A 21,766-nucleotide genomic window follows, 5' to 3' on the forward strand; every position below is an offset into this window, starting at 1 on the left:
GGGACCTACTCTCTGACGTTGTACGAGATCGCAAGGGACCTCCTCACCTGGTCAAAAGGTCTAGACATATCACTAGTAACGAGGTTCATCCAAGGCAACTTGAATGTCATGGCAGATTGTCTCAGTCGGAAGGGACAAATAATTCCAACAGAATGGACCCTCCACAAGGATGTATGCATGAGACTTTGGGCCACCTGGGGCCAGCCAACCATAGATCTCTTCGCAACCTCGATGACCAAGAGGCCCCCAATATTTTGCTCACCAATCCCGGATCCAGCAGCAGTTTATATAGATGCCTTTCTACTAGATTGGTCACATCTAGATCTATATGCATTCCCTCCGTTCAAGATTGTCAACAAGGTACTGCAGAAGTTCGCCTCTCACGAAGGGACAAGGTTGACGCTAGTTGCTTCCCTCTGGCCCGCGAGAGAATGGTTCACCGAGGTACTTCGATGGCTAGTAGACGTTCCCAGAACACTTCCCCTAAGAGTGGACCTTCTACGTCAGCCACGCGTAAAGAAGGTACACCAAGGCCTCCACGCTCTTCGTCTGACTGCCTTCAGACTATCGAAAGACTCTCGAGAGCTAGAGGCTTTTCGAAGGAGGCACCCAGAGCGATTGCTAGAGCAAGGAGAACATCCACCCTTAGAGTCTACCAATCGAAGTGGGAAATCTTCCGAAACTGGTGCAAGTCAGTATCCGTATCCTCGACCAGTACCTCTGTAACTCAAATAGCTGACTTCCTCTTATATCTGAGGAAAGAACGATCTCTTTCAGCTCCCACTATCAATGGTTACAGAAGCATGTTGGCATCAGTCTTCCGTCACAGAGGCTTAGATCTTTCCAACAATAAAGATCTACAGGACCTCCTTAAGTCTTTTGAGACCACGAAGGAGCGTCGTTTGGTTACACCTGGTTGGAATTTAGACGTGGTACTAAGATTCCTTATGTCAGACAGGTTCGAACCGCTACAATCAGCCTCCCTGAAAGATCTCACCTTAAAGACTCTTTTCCTGGTATGCTTAGCCACAGCTAAAAGAGTCAGTGAGATTCATGCCTTCAGCAAGAACATCGGATTCTCATCCGAAACGGCTACATGTTCTACAACTTGGTTTTCTAGCCAAAAACGAGCTGCCTTCTCGGCCTTGGCCAATATCGTTCGATATTCCAAACTTATCGTATGGTTGGAAAAGAACTAGAAAGAGTCTTATGTCCTGTAAGAGCTCTTAAGTTCTATTTAAAACGAACTAAACTTTTACGAGGCCCGTCTGAAGCTTTATGGTGTTCAGTTAAGAAACCATCTTTGCCTATGTCAAAGAATGCTTTATCCTATTTTATCAGACTGTTAATACGATAAGCTCATTCCCATCTGAATGAGGAAGACCAAGCTTTGCTGAAGGTAAGGACACACGAAGTTAGAGCTGTCGCAACTTCTGTGGCCTTTAAACAAAATAGATCTCTGCAAAGTATAATCGACGCAACCTATTGGAAAAGCAAGTCAGTGTTCGCGTCTTTTTATCTTAAAAATGTCCAGTTCTCTTTACGAGAACTGCTACACTCTGGGACCATTCGTAGCAACGAGTGCAGTAGTGGGTGAGGGCTCAACCACTACAATTCCCTAATTCCATAACCTTTTTAATCTTTCTCTTGAAATGTTTTATTATTGTTTTTGGGTTGTCCGGAAGGCTAAGAAGCCTTTCGCATCCTACTTGATTTGGCGGGTGGTCAAAGTCATTTCTTGAGAAGCGCCTAGATTAGAGGTTTTGATGAGGTCCTGTTGTATGGGTTGCAACCCTTGATACTTCAGATCCTAGGGGTCGCTCAGCATCCTAAGAGGATCGCGAGGCTCCGTAAGGAAGACGTACTTAAAAAGGCAGAGTAATTGTTCAAGTCGACTTCCTTACCAGGTACTTATTTATTTTATGTTTGTTATTTTGAATAACTGCTAAAATGAAATAAAAAATCCTTAGCTCATAATAATGTAAACAATTATTGCTGGTCTCTACCCACCCCCCTGGGTGTGAATCAGCTTATATAATCACCGGCTAAGTTTAATATTGAAAAATGTTATTTTTATAATAAAATAAATTTTTGAATATACTTACCCGGTGATTATATATTAAAGGATCCTCCCTTCCTCCCCAATAGAGACCCAGTGGACCGAGGAGAAAATTGAGTTCTGTGTTTACATTGAGTACTGAGTACCTGCACGACAGATGGCGCTGTTGAAGTACACCCCCTACCTGCATTGCGATCGCTGTCGGATTTTTTACGTAGAGTTTTCTGTCGAGCAACAGAGTTGCAGCTTATATAATCACCGGGTAAGTATATTCAAAAATTTATTTTATTATAAAAATAACATTTTATTAAAATTCTATTTTGCTTATTTGCATTTTTTTTACATGTCTCACACTGTGGATGCTGTATTCTTCAGTTATCAGTTACAGTTGAATAATAGGATGACAAGAAAGTGTCAAATTAAAGGTTTTATACAGTAGTTAAAAGTTTGTGAAAACAAATATGATATACATTATAAAGCTTATGAGTTCAATAAAGAAAACCATTGAGTTACATGAGAAATCCTTAAAAGGAATGCAAAATATTCATAAAAAGTTAGTGTTAAAAACCTAGGAGAAGGACACTCCAAAATCAAACCATTGTTCTCTAGTCTTGGGTTGTGCTATGTATAGGCTCTGTACCATGGTCTTCCCCTGTCTTGGGTTAGAGTTCTCTTGCTTGAGGGTACACTCGGGCACACTATTCTATCATGTTTCTCTTCCTCTTTTTATGTTAAAGATTTCATAGTTTATATAGGAAATATTTATCTAAATGTCATTGTTCTTAAAATATATTAATTTTCCTTGTTTCCTTTCCTCACTGGGCTATTTTCCCTGTTGGGGCCCCTGGGCTTATAGCATCTTGCTTTTCCAACTAGGGTTGTAGCTTAGCAAGTAATAATAATAATAATAATAATAATCTGGACTGACTCACCGGGTATATTAAACAGTAGAATTACAGGTCTCTTCAGAAACACATGTAATTTGACATTTGTTAACATATATTACCCAGTCTCATTATGCAGTTAATACAGATGATCTCAACTGACAGTTGAGCACATTATTTGATTTTCCAAACTTCAATTTAAAATTGTCATTTTGGAAACAAATTAATTTGGGAATTTTTAAGAATCTATGTAAATTTTTGCTTATCCAACCAATGTTTTTGGAACTCCAATTTCTCCAAAGAAATTGAAACTTTACTATTTATGTCCAATCCTTTGGGCCTGCCCTTTTAGAGTCAGTGTTTAGCTCGGTGGTCTGGTTAAACTAATTGGTAGTTAAGAGTTCTCTAACAATATTGAATTTGTAATGAAATAATTTTCTGGTACAGGTATTACTAAATAAAACCTCGACTTTGAGAGCCTATAATTTGCTAACTTTTGAAGATGCAAAGATCCATGGCTTCATGTTCAGTATTCTACATTGTTTCCAGAATTTTAAATTTGATTATTTCATTAGTTAATTAATTTCTACTTCGCGAGGTGACGCTCTGGCTTTAGTTTTTATCGGATGTTTAGTCACAGGTTTTTTGTATGTGCGGATTTGTGCTTGTCCTTCAGTGTACAGGGCTCTGATTAATCTTCTCTATAAGTCGGATCCCACTTAAATGGAAATCTCCCCTCTTTGTGATGGCTGTGACAAGTGAACAATCAACTATTGAATACTTTCTGCCAAACATCATCATAATGATCCAGCTTTTCAGTATCATACAGTGCTGTAAACTATTTGATTGAGAGATAGTTCTGATTTTTAAAATTCTCTTGTATAATACCATGTATACTTCCCTATGTGACCCTTGAGATTTAGTGTCCAATATATGATTTCATCATATCCATGTATGGTGTGTCCTATTATTGCTAGATTAGACTAGGCTAAGCCTGTCAAACAGTCAGTTATTATTTGTTGAGAATACAAGCACTGTTTGTTCAAATGATAACACTTTTGGAAAGGGTCATGAAAAAAAGAGATGTATTACATTATGAAGTCGTCATTTATTCAAATAGCAATACAAATTAACGTAAGATCACAACTGCAACTTTCATTTGCACTAGTTATTAGTTAGTTTTAGCTGGTAATTATTATAAATGTAAGCATTTTATAAATCAGCTGTGATATATATATTTTTTTCATTCAAGCATTGGTTTTATGCTTTGATATTGGTGACCGGAATTTTTGCCTCAAGGTCTTTCCTCTGTAAGGAATTTCTTTCGCAGTAACGATGAAGCACAGTACGTCAAATGTGAGAGATTAGAAGGGTCTTATGTCATAGAAAGTTTATTTTTTATTGTTATAATACACTTGTCTTTGAAAATGAAGGAAGTAAACAAGTAATTTAACAACTCTACATAAATTTTCTATTACTTCTAAAGATTTAAACAAATATGAATAAGAACAAGCAATTGTATCTACTTCTTAAAATTTAAAATGTAATTGGAAAGGGATCTCCGGTAGTGGTATCACTCGCCCCAGTTTTAATACTGACACCCTTTAGGGGTGAGTGAGCTGGATATATTCCTAGCATTCCATGCAACTTTTTTTTCTGGTATGTTTAGCAGTATTTTTACCTTTGAAATGGTGCTTTAAGGAGCATTTCACTGGGCGACACAGGTCCCTCGCCCAGAAATAGATTTTTCCTTCGTCAAAATCCCTTTTATGAAGCATTATTTGAGCCCTTTTACAATACTGCATACTGTGATAACTAGCCAAGGAGGCATAAAGTTAGTTGACAAAGCTAATTTTATTTTCAGAGTTGACAGAACCTTGGAATTGAAAAAGTACTGGAAGTTTATAGTTAAAAATTGTAAGGCAAGAGTCCACACAATTTTTAGATAGTGAAGATCATATACTGTACAGTAGTGTTTTACAAAAACAGTTGGTGACACTAGCCATTCTGTAAATCCTACCAAACCAAAAGTATATGATATAGTACCTTAGCAAGTATAAAAGAAAGTGCTTAAGATTCTCAGTCCTTTGCAAAAACCTTAATTGCCAATGGTTCTACTTCCTTAGATAGTACAGGATGTTATCTTATGCCAGAAAATGCAACTTTATCGGGTGATTTTAGGAAGTGGAGGCTAGTGAATGTACATATTGTGATCAAAACCTACTTCTTTGAATGTTTCCAAGCAATATTACCTTAGCAAGTATAAAAGAAAGTGCTTAAGATTCTCAGTCCTTTGCAAAAACCTTAATTGCCAATGGTTCTACTTGCTTAGATAGTACAGGATGTTATCTTATGCCAGAAAATGCAACTTTATCGGGTGATTTTAGGAAGTGGAGGCTAGTGAATGTACATATTGTGATCAAAACCTACTTCTTTGAATGTTTCCAAGCAATATTTGCAAATTGAGGCCTAAAACTTTATATAAATAGCCTAACTTCATATGTTGTTGATAACATATATATTAATTTATTTCATTTTCATTCATTCTTTCCCTTTAAACCCTTCTACATATATGAATATGTTATAGCCCGCCATAGATTTTGTCATGCTAAAAGCTCAAGTTCATTGTGTTACAACACAAAAACAAACCCTTTGTCTTAAAAGATAAGGAGTTGCTTCTTTACAAGCTGAAGTGGTTTTTAAATCAATAACAAGGTAGTTATGGCTGGTAATATTAGGTGGGAGAATGGGCTACCCTCCGGCTTGACCGAGTCGGGTCACTTCTAAGTTGAGCTTTTTGGTGAAAGGATGCGTTTCTTTTGTCCCCGATGTTTTCACCTTCTCTGTTGGATCTTTTTATTTACTTTGGCATATTTTGTGACAGGTAGAAGTGCCGTGTAAGGTGAGACATGGTCTATTTGTTTGATTTGTGAATCTCATGTGTAGTATGTCTTTTATGATATAACTTTCCTGTCTTTCCCTATGATGAGCATTGTTGATACTGAACAGGAAAACTCTGAGCATCACTTGGGTTGTAGCATAGCCCAAACTGCGGTACAGCATTCGATTGTCTCTGGGAGGGTTTTACACTAGCATTGCCTGTAGCTGTCTGTGGCCGACATTTTACTACCTTACCCTAAAATATTGTATCTCTAGGTATTCCAGGAACCTCATCTATTTATGTTTTGTGGGTGCGACTCTTGCAGTTCCAGTGTCAACGCAGGTTCCCTGTGATGGTAAAATGACCGTCTGTTCTATTTCTTCCTTTTTTTCCCCTCCCAAAGAAGTACTGCAGCCGTGACATTGAATACTGGATTGGATGTGCAAGTTACGGAACAGATCACCTTTCTTGCATCCTCCTTGCAAGGGAAAAAGTCTTGTCAAACACATTTCTTTTAATGTGCCTCTTTTGTCATTATATCCTCTAATAGGGGACATAGCATTGTTCTGGCTTTCCATTTTGGCATTACTGACTAAGGCCCTAACAGTTTCTTCTTTTTTTTAATTAGCTGTTTGGAGGTTGTTCGAGTCATCTTCACCACTCCCATGCTGGTTTAGGGAGAATGTCCCTTCCAGGGAAGAAAATGACCTTCCCAGTTTTATTTGTAGGGATTGCCTCCCACCAAGGAGGATGTTACCTATTTTAAAGGATGAGTGGTTTGTTTTCACATTAAAGCAAATCAATTTTAAAGATGATTAATTTTTCTTAGCTCTGTAAACATCGTGAGTCCTTTATGTTAAATTTTATGCTCGACCCATCTTAAATCTTAGCCCGAAGGTCAAAAGTGTTTTGACTCAGGCAGGTGTGCAGCTTCTCTACCCTCTTGTTGTTTCCTGCTATTAACCCTTTTACCCCCAAAGGACGTACTGGTACGTTTCACAAAACTCATCCCTTTACCCCCCATGGACGTACTGGTACGTCCTGGCAAAAACTGCTATTTATATAATTTTTTTTCATATTTTTTATAATTTTTTGAGAAACTTCAGGCATTTTCCAAGAGAATGAGACCAACCTGACCTCTCTATGATGAAAATTAAGGCTGTTAGAGCTATTTGAAAAAAATATACTGCAAAATGTGCTTGAAAAAAAATAACCCCTGGGGGTTAAGGGTTGGAAAGTTCCAAATAGCCTGGGGGTAAACGGTTTAATGATTCAAGAGCTTTTTCAGCTTGTGCTGAAATATCACCTATTTCAAAGCACTTAGGTCTGTATAGCTAGGAAAAATGAAAATTAATTTTTAAATGTTATATTTTTTTCGGTTTGTGTTGTAGTTTTGTTATGCCCTCTCTCTTTTTCTCTTGCATTTTGTATTTTTTATGGCTTCAGGAATGAAGGATTTCCATTAATGACCTCTTTAAACATAACTCATTTATGTGTAAGGGCGCTATAATTTATAGCCTTACCTTCCCCATACAATGTAGCTATTAACTCATTACTAAATGCTTTTTATACTCATTTGCCAAGTTTTATAAAGAAAGCATTTGTGCAATAAACTGTAGTACTTATTTGACTTGGCAAAAGTTTAGATGGTAATTTTTCATTGATTTATTAACCCTTTTACCTCCAGGCTATTTGGAACTTTCCAACCCTTAACTCCCAGGCGTTTTTTTTTTTAAGCACATTTTGCAATATATATTTTTTAAATTGCTCTAACAGGCTTAATTTTTGTCCCAGAGAGGTCAGGTTGGTCACATTCTTTTGGAAAATGCCTGAAGTTTCTCCTAAAGTTATCAAAAATATGCAAAAAAAAGTGTAATTAGCAGTTTTTTGCAAGGACGTACCAGTACGTCCATGGGGGTAAAGGGATGAGTTTTGTGAAACGTACCAGTACGTGTCCATGGGGGGTAAAAAGGTTAATTTCTAATAAATCCATCCAATTTTGCTTCCCAACATTGTTGACTTAAAATGTGTATCTTATGAGCTTATAGTAAAGAAGTCTACATTTATATATAATTTCATATTTTGATAAATCTTATTTGTAAAATTTCTGGATAATGGTAAAACCATCTAGTGACATTTTTTATTGCTAATAAGTGTTTTATCATAACCCTATCATTTGTGATTACCCATTTTTATTTTCCTATAGGTGAGTCCCAGACAAAATGTAGAAAAAAAAGGACAGTCAACCTATAGCCTTCTTTAACCCTTTTACCCCCAGGCTATTTGGAACTTTCCAACCCTTAACCCCCAGGCATTTTTTTTTCCCCAAGCACATTTTGCAATATATTTTTTAAATTGCTCTAACAGCCTTAATTTTCATCATAGAGAGGTCAGGTTGTCTCATTCTTTTGGAAAATGCCTGAAGTTTCTCATAAAGTTATCAAAAATATGCAAAAAAAAATGTAAATAGCAGTTTTTTGCAAGGACGTACCAGTACGTCCATGGGGGTAAAGGGATGAGTTTTGTGAAACGTACCAGTACGTCCATTAGGGGTAAAAGGGTTAAGCTTATTCTAATAATGTTTACCTTGCAATATTCAAAGGGCTTCATACCTGAGAATCTGAACAAAGTTTTTTTTCTTTCAGGAACATTGTTTAATGGGCATAAAGGGTACAGTAAGAAGATCAACTGATGGTGACTTTATTCATGCCAATGTAGACATTGACCTGATTATCTCAGAAGAGGCAGAGTATGGATCATTAGAAAAACCAGTAGAAATCTTCCACATCATTGAACATTTTTGTTTGGGACGTCGTAGGTAAATTAACTCTATTATTTTCTTTTTGTATTTATAAAGAAAATTTTACTTTTGTTGCAATAATTCCATGATTATTGCAGTGCGATTTATCAAGGTTTAGGTGGATGGATGGAGTGAAGAAAGCTTTAGGTGATAGGAGGATAGATGTGAGAGAGGCAAAAGACCATGCTAGAAATATTAATGAATGGCTAGCAATTATGATGCAGTTCTGATAGGCCCTGCTGCTTCCTCTGGTCGTCTTGGTGACCGATGAGGTAGCAACAGTAGGGGATTCAGTATACAAAACTTCAATTGTGGTGGATAACGGAGGAGGATGGGCTGTGGCACCCTAGCTAGGCTACCAACCAAACTCGGCTGAATCCTTCGTTTGGCTGGGCAAAGGGAAGAGAAGTAAAGTCCCCATTTGTTCTTTTTATTTTTATGTCGGCTACTCCCAAAATTTTTAGTAAGTGCCATGGTAGATAGATAGATCAATGATTACGTAGAAGTAATCGCAAGGTTTTTTTTTTTTATTATTTTCTTCATATCTATACTCACATACAGATTTATGATATTATGATACAGTATGTCTTTTGAGCCCTTTAAATAATTAATGTTGCTGTTAACTTTGCTGCAAATATGTAAATATACTTGGGACCTTAAATTTTCAATATTTAACTTAGCCGGTGATCATAATAGCTGCAGCTCTGCTGCTCGACAGAAAACTCTACGGAAAAAATCCGCCAGCGATCGCTATGCAGGTAAGGGGTGTACTTCAACAGCGCCATCTGTCGTCCAGATACCCAGTACTCATTGTAAACAAAGAATTCAATTTTCTCTCTGTCGTGCTACCGGCAAGACCTACTAATTCGCTGTTGCTAACTGGATTTGTTTTCACAACTATTTGGTGAAGTACACTATTCTAGTTTTGAGCTTTCGCTGTGCAGGCTTTCTCTTCAATAAATCCTTGCATTCTTTTTTTGATTACGGATTATTTGTTGATGAATTTGGATAGTTTTTGAATTCCCCTTTGACCAATTCAAAATGGCTGACCCTTCTCAAGTCCCAAAATTCAGGAAGTGTAATGCTAGGGACTGTTCAAGGCGTCTTCCGAAGGCCTCTATCGATCCTCACACCGTTTGTTCCAATTGTTGGGATAAAACCTGTCAATTGGAAGATCGATGTGAGGAATGCGTTGGGCTTTCGGAATTCGATTTTATCGAATTCCAAAAATATACACGTAGGCTAGAGAGAGATAGAGTCAGGAGAAGTTCATCTCGTTCTGTTGATTTTTCCTCTCCTCATGCCCCACAAACTATTCCTTCCCCTGTAGTGGTTGCTCCTAATCCCCCTTCTGGCACTCAGGAACCTTCGATGGCTGATATGATGCGTGCCATCCAAGCTCTGGGTGAGAGAGTTGAGTCCCTGGCTAGTGACCGTAACCAGCTCATGGCGGACGTCAAGGAGCTGAAGTGTAAAAGTGCAGTGGGAAGTGGTAAAGTGAGTAATAGTGTTGTGGATAGTGTTGCGCTTGAGGGTTCGTCTGTTCGTGCCTGTTGTCCTCCTAGTCCGGGACCTCTTGCAAGCTCCCAAGTCCAGGGGAGAAGCAATGTCGTACGACCAATGGGTTCGAGAGGCTTTAATCAGCGAACAGACGTTCCCTCCGTGGTACCGGGCGCATCTTCCCAAGATCGCCCCTGCCGCACAAAGACGAGAGAGCCCATTTATACCTCGTCTGCGGAAGAGGTTTCTCGCAAGAAACCATGGACCAAGGTCTCACGACCGTTAAAGCGCAAGTCGGTCCCTTCCGCGCAAGTCCAACGGCCCAGCTGTAGCCACTGGGTCAGTTCGGACTCGCTGCAGTCTTCCGATGACTGCTCACCTCCTAAGAGAGGCAAAGCGGTACCGCCTCAGACAGTTACACCGTCTGTCGCCGCACCTGCTCCTGCAGACCCTAAGTGGTCTTTGCTGCAGAACATGCAGTCACAATTAACGTCTCTGATGCAGGACTTTCGTGCGGAGAAGGTTGCTGCTGCCCAGCCTCTTGCCTACAACCAACCACACACTCGGTTGTGCGTCCTGTGGACACTGAGGCAACCTTCTTGCGCACTCCAGTTGAGAGAGTTCCGCCACCCATGCGTTCCAGTGTACCCTGCCAGCCGCATGTTGACGTTCAGCGACGCACGGAGCCTTCCGTTGACGTTCGCGAGGCACAACAACCGTCAGAGTTGTTTTGTTTTGACGCGGTGCGTCAACCTCCGCAACCCAGTGTGGTTGCCACTGCTCACCCACAACAGGCTAGACAGTCTGGAGTAGACGCTGTGCGTCCCCGCGCTGCTATGGTTGTTGCCAGCTCACAGACTGGGCAACAGTTCCATGACGTTGCGTCTGGCTCAGTCACGCATGCACCCGTGCGACCGGACTCAGCTATCCAGCCGTTACCTACTCCATTGCCGCTTCCTCCTCAATACTCGGATGATGGACTTTCGGATGATGATGGTGCTGCTCACGTTGATGAACCACATTCGGATCTTGACGAGCCTAAGTCCACGCAACCCTCTTTGGACTTTAGAAAAGTTTTAGCTCTGTTCAAAGAGATGTTTCCGGACCAGTTTGTGTCTTTGGCTCCGCGCTCTCCTCCGTCAGAGTTTGTTTTAGGTATACCGTCATCCTCGCCTGCCTTTACTAGACTCGTCCTCGCACGCTCGTCCAAGAGAGCTTTACGAGTGATAGGAGAATGGATGCAGTCCAAAAAGAGTCTAGGGAAGACACCCTTTACGTTTCCCCCTGCTAGACTCTCTTCTAGATCAAGCGTCTGGTATGCCACGGGAGAAGTTCTCGGCTTGGGAGTTCCTGCCTCTACCCAGGGCGACTTCTCAAGTCTTGTAGACTCTCCCCGCAGGCTAGCCATGAGACGCTCGAAAATATGTTGGTCATCTTCGGACCTAGACCACCTTTTGAAAGGGATATTTAGAGCCTTTGAGGTCTTCAACTTTCTAGACTGGTGTCTGGGAGCTTTAAGCAGGAAGATCTCTCCGACAGAGAAGGAAACTTCCTTGCTCATCATGTCCTGCATGGACAAGGCCATACGTGACGGGTCTTAATGAGCTTGCTGCATCGTTCGTATCCGGAGTCCTCAAGAAGCGTGAGAACCTTTGCTCTTTCCTGTCAGCTGGAGTGACACCTTGTCAAAGATCCGAACTTCTGTTTGCTCCTCTTTCTAAGTGCCTCTTTCCAGAGGACTTGATTAAGGAGATTGCTGCTTCTTTGATACAGAAGGACACTCATGACCTGGTTGCTTCCTCTGCTCGCAAAGCCACCCCTTTGCCTACCTTGTCAGCTAGACCAAGGATGGACACTCCAGCGTCCCGATTTATTCCGCCCTTTCGTGGCAGAGCCTCCAGCAGAGGAGGTGCTCGTGCCGAAGGGAGACGTGGAAAGAAGAAAGGAACCAAGTCCTTTAAAGGCAGAGTCTGACTGCCAGCTTCTTCAGACAGCAGTGGGAGCCAGACTCAAGAACTTCTGGCAGACCTGGGAGAAGAGAGGCGCAGATGCACAATCTGTGAAGTTGCTCAGAGAGGGGTACAAGATCCCGTTTGTACGAAAACCCCCTCTAGCAACGTCTCCCATCGATCTCTCTCCCAGGTACAGAGAGGAAGACAAGAGACGAGCATTGAAACAGGAGGTGTCTCTCTTACTAGAAAAGGGAGCGGTAGTCAAAGTCCTGGACCATCAAAACCCGGGCTTCTACAACCGTCTCTTCTTAGTGGCAAAGAAGACAGGAGGGTGGAGGCCGGTGCTAGACGTCAGTGGGCTGAATGTCTTTGTCACAAAGCAGACGTTCTCCATGGAGACCACAAAGTCCGTTCAAGCAGCGGTCAGAAGGGAAGACTGGATGGTCTCTTTAGACCTAAGGGACGCTTACTTCCACGTCCCCATCCACCCAGACTCCCAACCTTTTCTGAGATTTGTTTACGAAAAGGTTGTCTACCAGTTTCAAGCCCTGTGCTTTGGCCTAAGCACAGCTCCTCTTGTGTTTACGAGGCTGATGAGGAATGTAGCCAAATTCCTTCATTTAGCGGACATCCGAGCCTCCCTCTATTTGGACGACTGGCTTCTAAGAGCTTCTTCCAGTCGTCGCTGTCTGAAGGATCTAAAGTGGACTCTACATCTGACCAAGGAATTGGGTCTCCTTGCCAATATGGAAAAGTCTCAAGTGGTCCCATCCCAAACTATTGTGTATTTAGGGATGGAGATTCACAGTCTAGCTTTTCGGGCTTTTCCGTCGGCCCCCAGAACAAGCCAAGCCCAGTTATGCATCCAGATCATGCTGAAGAAGGAACGATGTTCAGTCAGGCAGTGGATGAGTGTGATAGGGACACTATCATCCCTGGAACAGTTCGTATCGTTAGGAAGACTACACCTCCGTCCTCTTCAATATCACCTAGCTGTTTACTGGAAAAAGGACAAGACGCTAGAAGCGGTCTCGATCCCCATTTCCGAGAAGATGAAGTCTTGCCTGACTTGGTGGAAGGACAGTATCAGCCTCAGAGAGGGTCTGCCCCTGGCTGTTCAAACTCCCAACCACGTTCTCTTCTCGGACGCATCGGACACAGGCTGGGGCGCGACATTAGACGGTCGGGAATGCTCGGGAACTTGGAACTCGAGTCAAAGGACAATGCATATCAACTGCAAGGAGCTACTGGCAGTTCATCTGGCCTTGAAAAGCTTCAAGTCTCTCCTTCAAGGCAAAGTGGTGGAGGTGAACTCGGACAACACCACGGCTTTGGCGTACATCTCCAAGCAAGGAGGGACCCACTCTATGACGTTGTACGAGATCGCAAGGGACCTCCTCACCTGGTCAAAAGGTCAAAACATTTCGCTAGTAACGAGGTTCATCCAAGGCAACTTGAATGTCATGGCAGATTGCCTCAGTCGAAAGGGACAAATAATTCCAACAGAATGGACCCTCCACAAGGATGTGTGCAAGAGACTTTGGGCCACATGGGGCCAGCCAACCATAGATCTCTTCGCAACCTCGATGACCAAGAGGCTCCCAATATATTGCTCACCAATCCCGGACCCAGCAGCAGTTCATATAGATGCCTTTCTCCTAGATTGGTCACATCTAGACCTATATGCATTTCCCCCGTTCAAGATTGTCAACAAGGTACTGCAGAAGTTTGCCTCTCACGAAGGGACAAGGTTGACGTTAGTTGCTCCCCTCTGGCCCGCGAGAGAATGGTTCACCGAGGTACTTCGATGACTAGTGGACGTTCCCAGAACGCTTCCTCTAAGGGTGGACCTTCTACGTCAGCCACATGTAAAGAAGGTTCACCAAGGCCTCCACGCTCTTCGTCTGACTGCCTTCAGACTATCGAAAGACTCTCGAGAGCTAGAGGCTTTTCGAAGGAGGCAGCCAGGGCGATTGCTAGAGCAAGGAGGACATCCACCCTTAGAGTCTACCAATCGAAGTGGGAAGTCTTCCGAAACTGGTGCAAGTCAGTATCTGTATCCTCGACCAGTACCTATGTAACTCAAATAGCTGACTTCCTTTTATACCTGAGGAAAGAACGACCTCTTTCAGCTCCCACTATCAAGGGTTACAGAAGCATGTTGGCATCAGTCTTCCGTCACAGAGGCTTAGATCTTTCCAACAATAAAGATCTACAGGACCTCCCTAAGTCTTTTGAGACCACGAAGGAGCGTCGTTTGGCTACACCTGGTTGGAATTTAGACGTGGTACTAAGATTCCTCATGTCAGAAAGGTTCGAGCCACTTCAATCAGCCTCATTTAAAGATCTCACCTTAAAGACTCTTTTCCTGGTTTGCTTAGCCACAGCTAAAAGAGTCAGTGAGATTCACGCCTTCAGCAGGAACATCGGATTTTCATCTGAAACGGCTACATGTTCTCTACAACTTGGTTTTCTAGCCAAAAACAAGCTACCTTCTCGTCCTTGGCCGAAGTCGTTCGATATTCCAAGCCTATCGAATCTGGTTGGAAATGAACTAGAAAGAGTCTTATGCCCTATGAGAGCTCTTAAGTTCTATCTAAGACGAACTAAACCTTTACGAGGACAGTCAGAAGCTTTATGGTGTTCAGTTAAGAAACCATCTTTGCCTATGTCAAAGAATGCTTTATCCTATTTTATCAGACTGTTAATACGAGAAGCTCATTCACATCTGAGTGAGGAAGACCAAGCTTTGCTGAAGGTAAGGACACATGAAGTTAGAGCTGTCGCAACTTCAGTGGCCTTTAAACAAAATAGATCTCTGCGAAGTATAATGGACGCAACCTATTGGAGAAGCAAGTCAGTGTTCGCGTCTTTTTATCTTAAGGATGTCCAGTCTCTTTACGAGAACTGCTACACTCTGGGACCATTCGTAGCAGCGAGTGCAGTAGTGGGTGAGGGCTCAACCACTACAATCCCCTAATTCCATAACCTTTTTAATCTTTCTCTTGAAATGTTTTTTATTGTTGTTTTTGGGTTGTCCGGAAGGCTAAGAAGCCTTTCGCATCCTGGTTGATTTGGCGGGTGGTCAAATTCTTTTCTTGAGAAGCGCCTAGATTAGAGGTTTTGATGAGGTCCTGTGGTATGGGTTGCAACCCTTCATACTTCAGATCCTAGGGGTCTCTCAGCATCCTAAGAGGATCGCGAGGCTCCGTAAGGAAGACGTACTTAAAAAGGCAGAGTAATTGTTCAAGTCGACTTCCTTACTAGGTACCTATTTATTTTATTTTTGTTATTTTGATAACTTCTAAAATGAAATAAAAAATCCTTAGCTCATAATAATGTAAACATATATTGCTGGTCTCTACCCACCCCCCTGGGTGTGAATCAGCTATTATAATCACCGGCTAAGTTAAATATTGAAAAATTTTATTTTGATAATAAAATAAATTTTTGAATATACTTACCCGGTGATTATAAATTAAAGGACCCTCCCTTCCTCCCCAATAGAGACGCAGTGGACCGAATAAAAATTGAGTTCTTTGTTTACAATGAGTACTGGGTATCTGGACGACAGATGGCGCTGTTGAAGTACACCCCCTACCTGCATAGCGATCGCTGGCGGATTTTTTCCGTAGAGTTTTCTGTCGAGCAGCAGAGCTGCAGCTATTATAATCACCGGGTAAGTATATTCAAAAATTTATTTTATTATCAAAATAACATTTTTATTGAGACTTACCTCCCTTTGAGGTCAAAGGACATGATTTTGGAGATGATAATACAACATATTGTTTAGAAAAAACCATGACCTTCATGTCATTATAGCAGCGTATTATAATATTTTTTGGACTACATTAACTAAGAGCTACAATGACTCCAGTGGCCTACAATCAGTTTTTATGTATAGTCATTGTCAAGGATATCTCCTTATTCATCTTGAGCCCTTACTGAGTCAAGATAGTACTCTAAGGAGGGATCATGCTTTTAAAGATATTGCTGTCAATGTAGTATTGTTATCCAGTCATTGTCTGTACAAATAATGAAGGTGCTAATGTAACCTGTTTCAAATATTTTGTTTTTTCTTTTTTCAGAATGTAATCCTCTTGGTGGTTTTCATTACACAGTAATAGGATCTATACTTTTGATAGAAGGTTTGTCATTTGACAGCTTTTAATCTCATTGCCAGGTTTATTGAATTATGGGAGTTATTTGTTTCACAGCATTCAGTAGCAAAGTGATATGATTCTACGGAGGTGTCACGATGTCACACTGCCTAGTATTGTCATTTCTTTTTCAATATTAAACTTACCCGATGATCATATAGCTGTCAGCTCTGCTGCCCGACAGAAAAAACCTACGGGCGGAATACGCCAGCGATCGCTATACAGGTGGGGGTGTACATCAACAGCGCCATCTGTCGAGTAGGTACTCAAGTACTCTATGTCAACACAGAACCAATTTTCTCTCTGTCGTGCCACCGGCAAGACCTACTGAATATGCTCTTGTTTTCTGGATTGATTTTCACATTATTTGGTGAAGTATTCATCTCTAGTTATTAGCTATCGCTGTGCAGAAGTTATCTTCAATACTTCCTTGCATTCTTTTTTGGATTTGGATTATTTGTTGACGACTTGGATAAATTTTGAATTCCCCCCTTTGCCTAATTCAAGATGTCTGACCCTTCTCAAGTCCCCAAGTACAGGAAATGTAGCGCTAGGGACTGTTCAAGGCGTCTTTCAAAGGCCTCTATCGATCCGCACACCATTTGTTCCAATTGTAGGGGTAAAGCCTGTCAATTGGAAGATCGATGTGAGGAATGCGCTGGGCTTTCGGAATTCGGGTTTCAAGAATTCCTGAAATATGCATGTAGGCTAGAGAAGGATAGGATCAGGAGGAGTTCGTCTCGCTCAATTGATTTTTCCTCTCCCCATGCCCCTCAACCTATTCCTTCCCCTGTAGTGGTTACACCCGACCCCCCTGCTAGCTCTCATCAACCTTCAATGGCGGATATGATGCGTGCCATTCAGGCTCTAGGTGAGAGAGTCGAGTCATTGGCGAATGACCGCAATCAACTCATGGCTGACGTCAGAGAGTTGAAAGGTAAAAGTGCAGTGGGAAGTGAAGTGAGTGTCAGTGCAGTGAAAAGTGTCAGTGTTACGCATGAGGGTGCGTCTGTTCGTGCCTGTCGTCCTCCCAGTCCGGGACCTCTTGCAAGCTCCCAAGCCCAGGGGAGAAGCAATGTCGTACGACCAAAGGGTTCGACAGGCTTTAATCAGCGTACAGACGTACCCTCCGTGGTTTCGGACGTATCTTACCGAGATCGTCCCACCCACAAGAAGACGAGTGAGCCCATTTTGTCCTCGTCTGCGGAAGAGGTTTCTAGACAGAAACGATGGACCAAGGTCTCACGGCCTCTTAAGCGTAAGGTCCCTTCCGAGCTAGTCCAACGGCCCAGGTGTAGCCACTGGGTCAGTTCGGACTCGCTGCAGTCCTCCGACGACTGCACATTTCCCAAGAGAGGCAAAGTGGTACCGCAACAGGCAGTAACTCCGTCTGTTGCCGCACCCGCTGTTTTAGACCCTCAGTCTCAACGACAGTAGCTCCGTCTGTTGCCGCTTTTGTAGACCCTAAGTGGTCTTTACTGCAGTCTATGCAGACTCAGTTAGCTGCGGTTATGCAGGAGTTTCGTGCGGAGAAGGTTGACATTGCTCCCGTTAGCCTACAACCTGCGACGGTTGTGCGCCCAGCTCGCGCTGAGGCTGCCTGCTCCCACATTCCGGCTGCGGAGAAGGTTGACGCTGCACCCGTTAGCCTACAACCTGCCACGGTTGTGCGCCCAGCAGACGCTGAGGCTGCTTGCTCCCACACTCCGGCTGTGAGAGCTCCTCCACCCATGCGCAGTCGACCCTGCCAGACGCATGCTGACGCTCACAGACGCACGGAGCACTCCGTTGCCGTGCGTGAGCTACCACAACAACAGGAGGGTGGAGTTAGGCTGCCGTGTTTTGACGCGGTGCGTCAGCCTCCGCAACCCACGGTGGTCTCCGCTATCCTTCCACAGTCGGGAGTAGACTCTTTGCGCACCCACTCAGCTTTGGTTGTTGCCAGTTCTCAGACTGACCAACAGTGGCATGATGTTGGGTCCAGTGCAGCCACGCATGCACCCGTGCTGCCGGACTCAGCCGTCCAGCCCACTCCGTTGCCTCTTCCTCCTCAACATTCAGACGATGGTATCTCTCATGATGACGAAGCTGCACATCTTGACGACCAACACTCGGACATCGAAGAACCCAAGACCACGCCTCCGTCCTTAGACTTTAGGAAAGTGCTTGCTCTCTTTAAGGATTTATATCCAGACTAGTTTGTGTCTGCAGCACCACGCTCGCCTCCCTCTGAGTTCGCTTTAGGCATGCAGTCAGCAGCTCCTGCCTTTACGAACCTCGTACTCGCTCGCTCGTCCAAGAGAGCTTTAAGAGTTCTGGGAGAGTGGTTGCAGTCCAAGAAGCAAATGGGGAAGACATCCTTCATGTTTCCCCCGGTCAAGCTTGCTTCCAGATCTAGCGTCTGGTATGCCACGGGAGAAGTTCTCGGCTTGGGGGTTCCTGCCTCTGCCCAGGGCGACTTCTCAAGTCTGGTAGACTCTCCCCGCAGGCTGGCTATGAGACGCTCCAAGATTTGCTGGACCCCTTCGGACATGGACCATCTTATGAAGGGAGTTTTCCGCGCTTTCGAGGTCTTTAACTTCCTGGACTGGTGTTTGGGAGCTAGGAGCAGGAAGACCTCCCCTTCTGATAAGGAAACTTCCATGCTCATCATGTCCTGCATGGACAAAGCCATTAGGGATGGGTCTAGTGAGCTTGCGGCTTCTTTCGTGTCTGGGGTTCTCAAGAAGCGAGATCACCTTTGCTCCTTCTTGTCAGCTGGAGTCACCCCATGTCAAAAGTCGGAGCTAATGTTTGCTCCACTCTCGAAGTGTCTCTTCCCTGAAGAGTTGATCAAGGAGATTGCTGCCTCCTTGATCCAGAAAGACACCCATGACCTGGTGGCGTCATCCGCACGCAAAGTCACCCCTTTGCCCTCCGTACCTAGACCTAGGATGGACACTCCAGCGTCAAGGTTCATTCCGCCCTTTCGTGGCAGAGCCTCCAGCAGAGGAGGTGCTCGTGCCGGAAATCAACGTGGGAACAAGAAGAAGGGTTCCAAGTCCTCTAGAGGCAGAGTCTGACTGCCACCTTCTTCAGACAGCAGTGGGAGCCAGGCTCAAGAACTACTGGCAGGCCTGGGAGAACAGGGGCGCAGATGTACAGTCTGTGAAGTTACTCAGGGAGGGGTACAAGATTCCATTCTTGCGCAAGCCCCCTCTAGCAACGACTCCCATCAACCTCTCTCCCAGGTACAGAGAGGAGAAAAAGAGGCTAGCTTTACAGCAAGAGGTGTCTCTCTTACTACAAAAGGGAGCGGTAGTCATAGTCCGGGACCATCAATCCCCGGGCTTCTACAACCGCCTCTTCTTAGTGCCGAAGAAGACAGGAGGGTGGAGACCGGTGCTAGACGTCAGTTCTCTGAATGTCTTTGTCACAAAGCAGACGTTCACCATGGAGACGACAAAGTCGGTTCTAGCATCGGTCAGGAAGGAAGACTGGATGGTCTCGTTAGACCTAAAGGACGCGTACTTTCACGTCCCCATCCACCCAGATTCCCAACCTTTTCTAAGGTTCGTTTTCGGGAAGGTCGTATACCAGTTCCAAGCCCTGTGCTTTGGCCTAAGCACGGCACCTCTAGTTTTTACCAAACTGATGAGGAATATTGCCAAATTCCTGCATTTAGCAAACATCAGAGCCTCCCTCTATTTGGACGACTGGCTTCTAAGAGCTGCGTCAAGTCGTTGCTGTCTGGAGAATCTACAGTGGACTCTAGATCTGACCAAGGAATTGGGTCTCCTGGTCAATTTAGAAAAGTCCCAACTCGTCCCATCCCAAACTATAGTTTACCTAGGAATGGAGATTCAGAGTCAAGCTTTTCGGGCTTTTCCGTCGGCCCCCAGAATCAGTCAAGCCCAAGAATGCATCCAGTCCATGCTGAAGAAGGACCGGTGTTCAGTCAGGCAGTGGATGAGTCTGATAGGGACGCTTTCATCACTGGACCAGTTCATCGCGTTAGGCAGACTCCACCTTCGCCCCCTTCAATTTCACTTAGCTGCTCACTGGAGAAAGGACAAGACGCTAGAAGCGGTCTCAGTTCCTATTTCCGAGAAGATGAAGTCGTCACTGACTTGGTGGAAGAACAACATTCTCCTCAGGGAGGGTCTGCCACTGGCTGTTCAGACCCCCGACCACCTTCTCTTCTCGGACGCATCGGACACGGGCTGGGGTGCGGACGGTCGGGAATGCTCGGGCACGTGGAATGCGGTTCAAAGCGAGTTACACATCAACTGCAAGGAGCTACTGGCAGTTCATCTGGCCTTGAGAAGCTTCAAGTCCCTCCTTCTAGGCAAGGTGGTGGAGGTGAACTCCGACAACACCACAGCACTGGCGTACATCTCCAAGCAAGGAGGGACTCATTCGATGAAGTTGTACGAGATCGCAAGGGACCTCCTCACCTGGTCAAGAGATCGAAACATATCCCTTGTAACGAGGTCCATTCAAGGCGACATGAATGTCATGGCAGACCGCCTCAGCCGGAAGGGTCAAATCATCCCAACAGAGTGGACCCTTCACAAGAATGTATGCAACAAACTATGGGCATTGTGGGGCCAACCCACCATAGATCTGTTCGCAACCTCGATGACCAAGAGGCTCCCAAATTATTGTTCACCGATTCCGGACCCAGTAGCAGTTCACATAGATGCCTTTCTTCTGGATTGGTCCCATCTAGACCTTTATGCGTTCCCCCCGTTCAAGATTGTCAACAGAGTACTGCAGAAGTTCGCCTCTCACGAAGGGACAAGGTTGACGTTGGTTGCTCCCCTCTGGCTCGCGAGAGAATGGTTCACCGAGGTACTGCAATGGCTAGTAGACGTTCCCAGAACACTTCCTCTAAGAGTGGACCTTCTGCGTCAGCCGCATGTAAAGAAGGTACACCCAAGCCTCCACGCTCTTCGTCTGACTGCCTTCAGACTATCGAAAGACTCTCGAGAGCTAGAGGCTTTTCGAAGGAGGCAGCCAGAGCGATTGCCAGAGCTAGGAGGACATCCACTCTCAAAGTCTACCAGTCGAAGTGGGAAGTCTTCCGAAGTTGGTGCAAGTCCAAATCAGTATCCTCAACCAGTACCTCTGTAACTCAGATAGCTGACTTCCTGTTATACCTAAGGAAGGAAAGATCCCTTTCAGCTCCCACGATCAAGGGTTACAGAAGCATGTTGGCAGCAGTCTTCCGTCACAGAGGCTTAGATCTGTCTAACAACAAAGATCTACAGGACCTCCTTAAGTCTTTCGAGACCACGAAGGAGCGTCAGTTGGCCACACCAGGTTGGAACTTAGACGTGGTACTAAGATTCCTTATGTCAGCAAGGTTCGAGCCACTTCAATCAGCCTCTTTTAAAGATCTCACTTTGAAAACTCTTTTCCTCGTCTGCTTAGCAACAGCTAAAAGAGTCAGTGAGATACACGCCTTCAGCAGGAACATTGGATTTACATCTGAAACGGCTACATGTTCCTTACAGCTTGGTTTTCTAGCCAAAAACGAACTTCCTTC

At 44.0% G+C, this 21,766-nt stretch overlaps 1 protein-coding gene across 3 annotated transcripts in view; it reads left to right on the forward strand.

The window, feature by feature from the left end:
• Nucleotides 1-21,766, forward strand: part of LOC137655797 (N6-adenosine-methyltransferase non-catalytic subunit-like) — a 91,601-nt gene that overhangs the window by 67,679 nt on the left and 2,156 nt on the right. For all 3 annotated transcript variants that reach the window (XM_068389949.1, XM_068389950.1, XM_068389951.1), the window contains exon 7: nucleotides 8,470-8,642. In XM_068389949.1, the coding sequence (XP_068246050.1) occupies nucleotides 8,470-8,642 (173 nt within the window). The remainder of the gene's footprint in view (nucleotides 1-8,469; nucleotides 8,643-21,766) is intronic.

The sequence above is a fragment of the Palaemon carinicauda genome, chromosome 16 (genome assembly GCF_036898095.1).
Source record: "Palaemon carinicauda isolate YSFRI2023 chromosome 16, ASM3689809v2, whole genome shotgun sequence".
In the NCBI taxonomy this organism is placed as follows: Eukaryota; Metazoa; Arthropoda; class Malacostraca; order Decapoda; family Palaemonidae; genus Palaemon; species Palaemon carinicauda.